The 12,295-nt window shown below is 37.1% G+C and overlaps 1 protein-coding gene and 1 pseudogene across 8 annotated transcripts in view; both read right to left on the bottom strand.

The window, feature by feature from the left end:
- Positions 1–12,295, bottom strand: part of CEP70 (centrosomal protein 70) — an 80,818-nt gene that overhangs the window by 25,887 nt on the left and 42,636 nt on the right. For 7 of the 8 annotated variants that reach the window (XM_067737688.1, XM_067737692.1, XM_067737690.1 and 4 more), the window contains 3 exons: positions 7,750–7,831; positions 7,557–7,645; positions 6,040–6,114 (listed from right to left, as the gene is read on the bottom strand). In XM_067737688.1, coding sequence (XP_067593789.1) covers positions 6,040–6,114; positions 7,557–7,645; positions 7,750–7,831 — 246 coding nt within the window. The remainder of the gene's footprint in view (positions 1–6,039; positions 6,115–7,556; positions 7,646–7,749; positions 7,832–12,295) is intronic. The other variant, XM_067737691.1, reaches the window with a different exon arrangement.
- Positions 2,064–2,700, bottom strand: LOC137224782 (TM2 domain-containing protein 1 pseudogene; annotated as a pseudogene).

The raw sequence follows: 12,295 nt of genomic DNA, 5'->3' as shown, positions 1-12,295 counted from the left end.
ACTTCTATGTTATACTATTAATCATTCCCTTATTTTCCAATTGCATATGACTTAATTGGTGTTTTAGAAACCCGTGTTTGAACAGAATATGCTGTACTCAGAAATATTCCAGGGTTGTTTTATAGTCTCCAGAGTAGTGAGCAGAGCCTGAAGGCCATAAAAGTCTCCTAAAATGGCTAAGGAATTCTTTACATACTTAGCAGACACCCATTCCACATAGCTAGCAGCAACAGCTATGTTTCTTTGTGGAGTCTGGAAATCCAGAAAACTGTACTCCCAACTTAAAAACTATGTTGATAAGTTTCTATGTGCAGACACTTCATAGCTTTTAACTGTGTCTGTTGAAGCCTTTCCATAATCTCATGGTGACTCCTGTTCTGGAGTTCTCTTTGGGGGATGGATGGGGGAGCCTTAACTAAAACACTTTTTCCACTCTGACTCAGTATTTTTCCACTTCCTGCCCTTCCCCTAGGCCCAAAAACAGGAGTCATCTGTGCAGCATGTCATTTATTGACCCTTACCTGATGCCATTCTATGGGGAAAAATGGAACACCAAGGAGCCAGTCCTGTTTTGGCCTCTTTCTTATATTACTGCAGTAAGTCAGTAAAGCCTTGATTGTTAATTTCAGTTTGGCTCATTTTCCTAACTGACCACCTCAACTCCTGTCAGCTCAACACTAGGGTGATGAAATTCTGATTTTATTTTCTTCTAGCAAAATATAAATACCACTGAAAAATTAAATGGAATTAGTGTAGTACCTTTGGTTATCTTGCACTGGCAGACCTATTTGATCACTTCCCAGCAACAGAATTTTATAACCAACTTGTTTGTAATATTAACTCAAACAAGAAGCTTTCCCATGTTAAATTAATTTGATATTTGAAGACTGGTTAGTTGAAAGGTAACTACAGACTAAAGAAAAAAAATTAATTTTCTCTAGTTATAAAAGGGAAAGAGGGACGTCCCTGGTGGCGCCATGGTTAAGAATCCGCCCGCCAATACAGGGGACACAGGTTCAAGCCCTGGTCCGGAAAGATCCCACATGCTGCGGAGCAACTAAGCCTGTACGACACAACTACTGAGCCTGCGCTCTAGAGCCCGGATGCCACAACTCCTGAAGCCCACGCGCCTAGCCTAGAGCCTGTGCTCCGCAACAAGAGAAGCCAGTGCAATGAGAAGCCCGCGCACCGCAACAAAGAGCAGCTCCCGCTCGCCGCAACTAGAAAAAGCCTGTGCACAGCAACGAAGACCCAATGCAGCCATAAATAAATAAATAAATTTCTAAAAATAAGGGTGGGGGGAGAGACTTTCCTCTCCTTTTCTTGTAGCATTTCCTTTGGAAAACCTGTAGTTATAAATCCTAAGAAGTATGTAGATCTTGTTAAAATTTACATAAGCCTCCTGCCAATTTTATACCTAGCAATGTCTTTCTTGGGAACCTTAGAACCATCTCTTCAAAGGTGGACATCAGGGAAGAGGGTGCCTTGTCTCCTTTTCCCTGTTGGAGCTTAGCCTATGCTCCTGGCTCTAAACTGTAACTTCCTCCTTGTCATGAAGATACAATACGTTTCATTTTTCCTTTGGTTAAAGACAATTCCATGTATGTAATGGACTGCATATCTGCCTGGCTATATTAAAGGGTGAGATTTCTTTCGGTCTTTGAAATCTCTTTAGCAGATTGCCTCTAATGCACACTGCAGTCTGGCTGGATATTTATTCCAACTGTTATATAAAACTGTTTCTTTTTTTTCCTACATATGTGGAGAGGATTCACTGGGTTGACAGGAGATTTTTTTTTAATTTTTTGAATAAGTCATACTTTTATTTTTCAGAAGCGAAAAGGACAAGTGGCAACTTGCCTTTGGAAAATACATTAATATCAGAGTAATAAGCTATCTATCTCATAGAGACAGTAGCCTAAGAAAGACTGTATTATCATATAAATCTCAAAGCTCTATTAAATAAATCGCAGAATAATATGTTTTTAACTGACACAACAAAACAAAAACATCAGCAACAAAAAATTAAACAGAATCCATAATGTGGTATGTGAAGACGGAAAAAGGAAAATCTGGAAATCTACACACAGAGAGCTCTCTATTAAAATCAAGGAGGCCCAAATCTGTTTCTTTTAAACAATATTCATGGATATAACTGCATTTTTCTAAATGTCTCATTGGTAATACTCAGTCTCGTAAGTCTGGTTCCATAATAATCTATAATGTAACTATTTCCATCTGAAGGTCCAACAATCTGCATTGAAATAAGAATGAAATCAATTAGGTTCCCAATTCCACAAAATCCTACAGTGTAAAACTTTAACAAACACATTTCGGTAATATATGGACTTGAGAAAAACAATTTCGTTTCCAGTAAAATGTGTTTCATTGCCACCAAAATCCTTACAAGTTATGTTGGGTGCTGGAAAACATGGAACATGAGCGGTGTAGTTTGTACAGTTAACTGGTTCTTGTGTAGCATCATTTATTTTTGGATCTTTATAAATATACTGTCCCAGTTTGAGGTCCTCGCACTTAAGTGACTCCTTGCTGCCGCCGGCAGCAGCTCCCCAAGGTCCTATGGTTACTGACACAGCCCACAGGACAGCCAGGAGCCGAGCAGCAGCAGTCTTGGAAGCAACCAGCCCGGAGGGCCAAGCGGCCGCCATGCTGGGGACCAGCGCATCCCCCTGGAGATTTTTATTTTTGATTATTTCCCTAACATCACAGTAGTTCTTTGAAAAAAATATTCTACCTCTGCCCCAGCAGAAAAGAAAAATTTGAAAATGTTTTACATTGAAAAAGTTTTTTTCATTGGGTGTTCTGTTTGGTTTTAGTTATCAGTGTGGTGGTTAAGAGTGTGAGCTTGAGAGTCCAAATGCTTGGGTATGGACCTGATTTCTTTCCAAGTTCTTCCACATACCACCTCCTGTGCAATATGGGCAAGTTATCTAACATTCCTAATTCTGTTTCACATCTAGATACCACAAAAGTTCCAAACTTAAAAACAAATTAATGACAGATTTTTTTAAATTCCAAATGTAAATTTCTAAAAAAAAAACACAAATCCTTTATTCAAAATGCAAATCATTTCTTCAAAATTCAACAGGAATACATAGCAGGGATTGGTTCTGAATCACAATTTTAAAGTCTAATAGTGAAGTCACTCTAAAAACCAGTTCCCAAATGAATAACAAAAAACATATACACAATCAAATCTCATTATTCATGGTAGTTATACTCTATAAAGTCACCATGTACACTGAATTAGTGAAGACTGAACCACTGCTGCTAGGGGAAATACAGGATCAGGTTCCTGCATGCCTCTGGTCACATTTTCCTCAACTGATCAATATATATAACCTTGTTTTATGTGTGTTAATGTTTATAAAGACATCTTTTTAAATACTGTTGTTTCATTAACATTGGACTCATGGCTAACAGCACTATAACTCATGCCTAAATGAAGTTTCTCTAACACATGTATATTCTCTGCAAGGTACATCACAGCCTTCTTGTATGTAGAACACTACACAGCACTTCAGTACCATGCTTGGGACCATCTTGGAGAAATCACCAACAAAAAGCAAAAAATGAAAAAATAAAAGTGGCATATGACAGCAAAAAGAATGACTGTTTACATTATGAAAGCTGAAACAAAAGGGCAGAGCATCACGTTGTTCCGCAGCTGAAAATGTGTATACTGGGCACATCCATGAATGATTGTGCAAGTGCCATCACTACTGATTTGGGGATTAAAAACAAATTTTAGCAGATAGGCAAATTCACAAATATGCAATCTGTGAATAATGAGGAAACGACTAGATATCTCTATGAATATATGTGCATGCCTTTGTGTGTGTGAGTATCTTCACTGATACATTTACATTGAAGTCCTAAGATTCCTTTGAAGGGGATCAGGATATGCCACTCCAAAATATGCCACTTTGAGGGATGGCCTAGTGCTTAGGATTCCGGGCTTCACTGCCGTGGCCCAGGTTCAATCCCTGGTTGGGGAACTAAGAGCCCACAATCCCCATGGTGTGGCCAAAAACAAAAACAAACAAAAAACCCAAAATATGCAACTTTGACATAAGAAATGTTTTAAGCTAAAGGAATTTGAGAAATGGCAGGAGCAGGAAGGACTCTGACCTCCCCCTTCTCCCCTGAAGCAGACCATAAGACCCTCATGCAACAGGTGCCCTCCCTGTACCCAGAGGAAAGGAGCATCTTTATCTCTGAAGACAAGGAATCTGAATTTCCCCCAGTTTATTACCCTTAGCTCATACCCTTTTGTACTATCACATTTTCCCACAACTTTCCACTCTTCATCAAACCTAGTAAATGCTCAAGCTTAACAATTTCTTCAAGTCTTCATTTCTTCTCAGGTCAGGTAAAACTTACATTAAATAAATTTACATACTTTTCTCATGTTAATCTGTCTTTGTCAGTTTAATTTTCAGGCCCAGCCAGAGACCCTAAGAAGGCTGAGAAGTTTTCCTCCCTTACACCTTCTCTGACTTTTTATCTCCCTTACATCCTCCTTTTCCCAGCTGCTCCTTGACCAATTTTCCTATCTCAGCTAATGCCCCAACAACTACCTAGTTATTCATGACTAAAACTTAGTCTTGATTAGTGGATTTTTGGATTTTTTGACTCTTGATTTTTCTCCCCCCGTCAGCTGCCTATATCCCCAATCCATCACCAAGTCCCATCAGTTCTATCTCCACTACTGCCACCTTTGACCATGTCACTACCACTTCTTGTCCAAACTCATACAATAGCAACTCTCACACTATTTCACCTTTAGTACTTATACTATATCTAAATTGTCATTTATTTTTTCATTGCCCTTCCCCCTTCACATAACCTTCATGAGAGCAAGAACCTTTTCTACTTGATTTACCACTGTAATTTCAGTATGCAGAATGCCAAGCATATAGGAAGAGGTACTACAGGTACCTAAAATATCAAGCAATCGTAGGAAGGGAAAAAATATTAATTGAATGAATGAAGGCAACCTTTCCAAACCTTTCACTTCTCTTTTCTTTTTTAGTTTTCCTTCCTTAATTTAACTTAATATGTAATTCCTGGATGGCCAGAATACTATACTTCCCTTTCACTGTGGCATGTGCTGCCATAAGGAGGAAACAGCTGTCACTGAAAATTGAATCAACATATGCTAATACAACTGATTTAATACACCTAATGCATATTTTAACTCATGTCATTTTTAAAATATTTCATCTCAGTGCTCACTGCACTACTTCAAGTCCCATTCCCTTGAATCAAAGAGTACACGTAGCTAATCTTCAGAAAATACTATCACAATTTGAAGACCAACTTTTTGAAACTCCTCTGAGTACATGCTTTTCAAAATCATAAAAGAGAGGTGGTGGATATGAATGACACACTGCATTCATTCTGGGACCTTTAGTTGTTTTTTTTTTTTGCCGTCGCAGACCTCTCACTGTTGTGGCCTCTCCCGTTGCGGAGCACAGGCTCCGGACGCGCAGGCTCAGCGGCCATTGCTCATGGGCCTAGCCGCTCCGCGGCAATGTGGGATCTTCCCACACCGGGGCACGAACCCGTGTTCCCTGCATCGGCAGGCAGACGCTCAATCACTGCACCACCAGGGAAGCCCCAACCTTTAGTTTTAAAATACAATGAGGCTATATATTATTCATGTCATAACTACCACCAACAAAAATTTGGGCCTTGTCACCTCTAATTTCAATGATTCTCTTGCAATTCCTCCATGACTTTCAAAGACAACTTTCTAATTAAAATCTTTGCCTTTTATTATATCAGACAATTACCTTTTCCTTGTTCTTATTTAAGATGCATATACAGCCAAATGCAATACAGTAGAAACCTTTAAAACTGTGGAACCAGAAATACCCATTTTTAATGTCATTTCCCCCCATCAGCCTGGTAATTTTGAGCCACGGTCACTATGGGGTAAGCTGACAGATAATAAAAATAAATAATAAGATACAAAATCTTAATAAATTTTTAACTTTGGTAAAATATAATTACTTGATGCTTTTCTTAAGGGCTTTCTCCAGCTTCTTCACCTGTTGTTGATAAAGTCTTAATTCATGCTGTGTGGGCCTGTAGAAGATAAATCATGTTGAACGCACTTATTTTTATTTAATAAAACTATACCGTAAAGATATTTAATAATAAACAATAGTGTATACCCTGTTACTTGTCACAAATATGCTTAAAAATTCTTAAAATATTTCATGATTGCTGGGCTTCCCTGGTGGCACAGTGGTTAAGAATCCGCCTGCCACTGCAGGGGACACGGGTTCCAGCCCTGGTCCAGGAAGATCCCACATGCCACGGAGCAACTAAGCCCGTGCACCACAACTACTGAGTCTGTGCTCTAGAGCCCGCAAGCCACAACTATTGAGCCCGCGTGCCACAACTACTTAAGTCCACATGCAGCAACTAAGACCCAACACACCCAAAATAAATTAATTAGTTAATTAAAAAAAAATTTCATGATTGCTAATGAGGTATTTATTGGCCATTGGGTTTCTTCTTCTGTGTATTCCCTGTTCAAAACTTTCTACCCATTTTTATTGTTATTAATCTATTACTTGTTTCTATAGTAAATTATCTCAAATGCACGGACAAGAATAGAGAATAGTAAGACAAATAGTACTGTGTCCACCCCTCAAGCTTTATCAAAGTTGAATAGTAATTTGTTTCAAATATTTTAACTAAAACATTATACATGTACTTAAAACTCCATGTGTGACCCTGATTACTGTCATTGCTCTCCTTCCCATACCACAGGTGACCACTATCTGAAATTCATTCTTCATTCTTCCCATGCATGTTTTATAAATTTTTACCTCATATTCAAATAACCATAAATTTACACATTATTATGTGGCAGGCTTTTAAACTTTATAGAAATGGTTTTTACTGTAGGTATCAGTCTCCTCTCCATTAAAGTATAAGATTTACAAGAACAAGGTATTTGTTTTGCTTATTATATATTATCCCAGAACTTAAGGCCATGTCTAACTTACAATAGGTATTCAACAAATATCTGTTGAATAAAAAACTCTCAGCAGTGTGCATTCCTTATTACTCTCTGTTAACAGGTAGAGTGCCATCCTTTTGTGGTTGTATGATGTACATAAATAAACCTTTCTGTTGTATGCCATTTAAACTTTTTAATTCCCCCCCTTCCCACAACACGGGCATATGATGAGGTAATAAGACATTCTAAAGTAATTTGGAAAAAACAATTGAAATAAAAAATAAAGTTATTTGGGAAAGGGAAACCTGCTGGCATAAGACTGAATATATTCTGAGTTCCTACCCAGTTTTATCTTCTTCCTATTTTCTCACTTTCCTTGCCTATGTATGTATTTTTGCTCTTTCCATGATATGAGAGACAAATGACTAAAATAAGTATGAGTATGAGGTCCCCAACATTAGTTTTAGAGTAAAGGGGACAGAATGATTCATTTAATATTCAAAATTCCAGTTTATGCTTAAATGGAAGTTAAATAAAAATGACAAGTTTCTCTCACCTGCTTTCCAAATCTTTTTGGAGATTCAGCTTTTCAATTAAAAGTGCATCTATCTTAGATTTCGATTCCTTGAGTTGATTCTGTAATGACTGCAACACATTTCATAAAAATATGGTTAACTTTCCTGGGAGATTATTTAGATTATCATTTTGCTTTATAAAAAAAGTATTTATCAGTCATATAGTCCCCATACCATTAGAAGGCCTTTATAAGTGGGTGAAGCACTCAGACTCCTGCAGTCTTCTTCTGACTCACTTTCATCTTCTTCATATTGCCTATGAAAAGATACATGCAGTGTATTTATGAAAAAAAAATCTAGCTAACAAAAATCAAATCAACACAATAAGCGTTTGATAACCTAAACATGAACTAAAATTTAAGCTAAATTTCCTACTTATTCTCACAGAAAATGGTATTAGAACATACTACTTACTACCTAGTGCTATAGTGTATATTTGTTCACTAATGCCTTAATTGGAAGGTAAGATCCATGAAGACCAGAACTTTGTCTTGTTCACCATTGTATCTCACTGCCCAGAAGAATATGGGGCATAAGAGGTGGTGAAAAAACACTTCTTGAATGAATAAACAAAGCATATTGTTTTTTCCTTCTAGTACTTTTAGGTCACAAAAATATCTATATCAAAAAATGCAGGGACTTCCCTGGTGGCACAGTGGTTGAGAATCTGCCTGCCAATGCAGGGGACACGGGTTTGAGCTCTGACCTGGGAAGATCCCACATGCTGCAGAGCAACTAAGCCTGTGTGCCACAACTATTGAGCCTGCGCTCTAGAGCCCACAAGCCAAAACTACTGAGCCCACGAGCCACAACTACTGAGCCCGCGTGCCACAACTACTGAAGCCTGTGCACCTAGAGCCCAAGCTCTACAACAAGAGAAGCCACCGCAATGAGAAGCCCACACACCGCAATGAAGACTAGCCCCTGCTTGCCGCAACTAGAGAAAGCCCGCGTGCAGCAACTAAGACCCAGCAACGAAGACCCAATGCAGCCAAAAATAAATAAATAAATTTATTTTTTAAAAAAATGCAGAGTATAAGTGGACAAGGCCACAGACTTAGTGTCCCTGATTCAAGTCTTGACATCACCATTAACCAGTTGTGTTATTTGGGTAGGTCAGTCTCTCAAAATTTGTTTTCTCATCTATAAAATAGATAATTTTATCTATTAATTAATTTTATCTATTAATTAATTGATTTTATCTATCAATTAATTAATAATCTGATAATTATCTGATAATTTCTGTCACATCTACCTCACAGAATTGGTGTTAAAAGTTAAAAAGATATCAAAGCATTCTGTGAGCTATAAAGTACTAGAAAATCAGTATTAATGTTTTTTAAAATCCTGATACACTTAACACAGGGCTGTCTGATACGGTAAACGCTAGGTACACACGGGCAATGAGAACTTGAAATATAGCTAATGCAACTGAAGAGCTAGACTTTTGATTCTATTTCATTTTTTCTTTTTTAATAAATTTATTTATTTATTTTTGGCTGTGTTGGGTCTTCGTTTCTGTGCGAGGGCTTTCTCTAGTTGCGGTGAGCGGGGGCCACTCTTCATCGCGGTGCGCGGGCGTCTCACTGTCGTGGCCTCTCTTGTTGCGAAGCACAGGCTCCAGACACACAGGCTCAGTAGTTGTGGCTCACGGGCCCAGTCGCTCCGCGGCATGTGGGATCTTCCCAGACCAGGGCTCGAACCCGTGTCCCCTGAATTGGCAGGCAGATTCTCAACTACTGCGCCACCAGGGAAGCCCAATTCTATTTCATTTTAATTAAAATTTAAAAACTGAAGCAGTGTAAAATATTCTTCTGTTAAACACGACTTTATTGTTTAGGACTACATACCACTACTATGCATCATGTTAAGGTATTAATGTTGTGGCCTAGCTGTGCACTGGGTGCGTGGGTAGTTTGTAGTATTATATACAAACACACCACCAGTCTAGTCAGTATCAAAGGACTGATTCAGTTAGAATGTTTTTTTTCCTATATACCAATATAACATTGTAAGGTGTTTGTTATGATACTATATTTATGGTGATGCCTATATAAATCATAATTGATAATTAATATAGTTATTATTTTAATTATAAGAACTAAACTTTTTTAGTTTAAAAAATAATTATGGACAGATTTTTAACAGAATCAAGTGGAGATGATAACATCTGAGAGTACAATAATTGGAACAGTAAAGAAAAGAGACTGAAAGAACGTATGCCACAAATTTCCTAATGAATGCTACTATAATTTGCTATAAAGAACTCTTACAATTCAACAATAAAAGACAAAAAAGTCAATTTAAAAATGGGCAAAGGATGTGAATAGGCATTTCTCCAAAACAGATATGCAAATGGACAATAAGCCTATAAAAAGACACTCATCATTAGTCCTTAGGGGAACACAAATCAAAACCACAATGAGATATCCCTTTAGGATATTCACAAAGTTGTGTCACCATCTCGACAATCAATTTTAGAACATGTTCATCACCCCACTGAGAAATACCATACCCATTATCAATCACTCCCCATATCTCCTCTCTGCCCTGAGTCCCTACTCCACTACAATCCAATTCCTAGGCAACCACTCATCTACTTTCTGTCTTTATGGACTTGCAGATTCTGGACATTCCATGTAAATGGAATTGTATATTTTGTGATGTTGTGTTGCAGCAGAGTAGGGGCTCAGGGCGGGGAGTGATTGCCAACGGGGTTTCTCAATGGGGTGATGAACATGTTCTAAAATTGACTGTGGAGATGATGACACACTCTGTGAATATCCTAAAAATCATTGAATTGTATGCTTTAAAATGGTGAATTTTATGGCATGTGAATTATATCTCAATAAAGCTGTTATTTTAAAAAGTTGTTATATAAAAAATCTTTTAGGATAATAAAGTAGATGACGATAGGACGCATTTTCAGCAAATACATAATGAACATATTAAGAAGTTTCCTTTCAACAGTCAAAAAAGAATTAAAGTCACCGAAACCAAAATTAACCATACAACAAAAACTTTTAAAATAATTTTTTAGCAAAATCTGAGCTTATAATTTTGGCCACCTATAAAACATTTTGAAGTGTTGCACAAAAACAGAAACTGTCCTTACATGAAATAAATTATTTGTTATGGAAATTTTGTTGGAAAATTATGAGAAAACAAAAGTTATTTTTATAAAAAAGTGAAAGATCTTCAATTAAGCCCATGAACAACTGCCTGGAGAATACAAGACCTTTCTTATAACATCAAAGATGAACTGATTTAATTTTAAAAACTGCAAATACGTTTCTTTATCTTTAGATGAATCATATCTCAATTAACACTTTGGGAATGTTCTGTCTCAGAGGACTTCCAGATTTACCAAGAAATGTTGACAATTTGAGGTCTTAAAATAAAAATATCACACTTATGGTGTGTCTTTGAATTTTACATATCTATCAAAGAAGAATTTCAGCTAGATATGAAAAAATCATTTTTTTCCACAATGGAAGGTGCTCTAGCTTTGTAACGTCAAAAATCCAGATTTACTGGAATGTTCAAAAGACTGATGTTTCTCATTGCTTTGTTATACTGTATAATACATATTAGAAATGTGCTCAGTTTTCTGAAGCAGACTATGACAGTGTCATGAATATAGTTGTTAAAATTATACAGCACCTGTGTAAATACTATACCAGTTTGCAGAACCACTGAAACAAAATGACTTTAACAATCTTGTGTTTTTTGCCAATGCTTATTGGTTGAGCCATGGAAGGGTTACAAAGACTAACTGTGCTGTTAACCTGGATATTAAATAAAATATATTAAAATGTATTTCATTGGTTTCTTTTTACTTTTCAACTTGGCTACATGAAAATGCGAAATTATATATGTGGCTTGCATTACATTTCTATTCGAGACAGCTGTACTAATATATCCCTCAGACCTTCTTCTAAAACACATGCTAGCCTTGAACAAATGACCATTTTAGGAAAGATGACTAAAATAAGGAAGACTGAGTAGCCTCTATATAACAAGTACTAAAATAGATGTTTTATACAAACTATTTCACATTTAACAGGTGAGGAGTTTGAGTAGTTATTTAACTTGCTCAAAGTCACGCAAATAGTTAGTAGTAGTAGTGAGATTCAAATTGAAATCTCTCTGGTTCCAAAGCCTATGCACTCACATCATTCCCTATATATACTCTAAAATACCTGCCACTATGGCTATACTTGTTCTCAAGAGAAACCTAATATATGAATATAGTAGAGGAGACCAATTTTAAATGTATGCAGACCTAAAGGGAAATGAGTTTCAGTAAAGAATCCTCACTTTCTTTTCCTGTAGTTCTTTATTTAGCATTGACAGATTTCGTGGTTTTCTTGAAGTAAAAACATAATTCTAAGCATCCACAAACTCTCATTTGGACATGGGATCCCCACAGCCAAATTCCTCCCACCCTTTCTCCAATGGCCTCCAGAAGCCTCAGGAGGGGCCCAGTGTTGAAGATCGTGCTCCTTAGGGGTAGAGAGAAAGAGCAAAACTAGAGAAATCCTGTGTTTTATTCTCTTCCCTAATCCAAACCATGTTCAGTCAGAGGTTAATCTCAAATCCACCTGCCTCCATTTCCCAAGACCAATTTAAAAATTTCTATCTAAAAAGAAGGATGGAATTAGACAAGGGGACTTCACTTTACTAATTCATTATAGAACTATTTTCCTTGGGGTAACTT

Source organism: Pseudorca crassidens, chromosome 5, assembly GCF_039906515.1.
Source record: "Pseudorca crassidens isolate mPseCra1 chromosome 5, mPseCra1.hap1, whole genome shotgun sequence".
Lineage (NCBI taxonomy): Eukaryota > Metazoa > Chordata > Mammalia > Artiodactyla > Delphinidae > Pseudorca > Pseudorca crassidens.
This window is presented reverse-complemented; position numbering and strand designations above follow the sequence as displayed.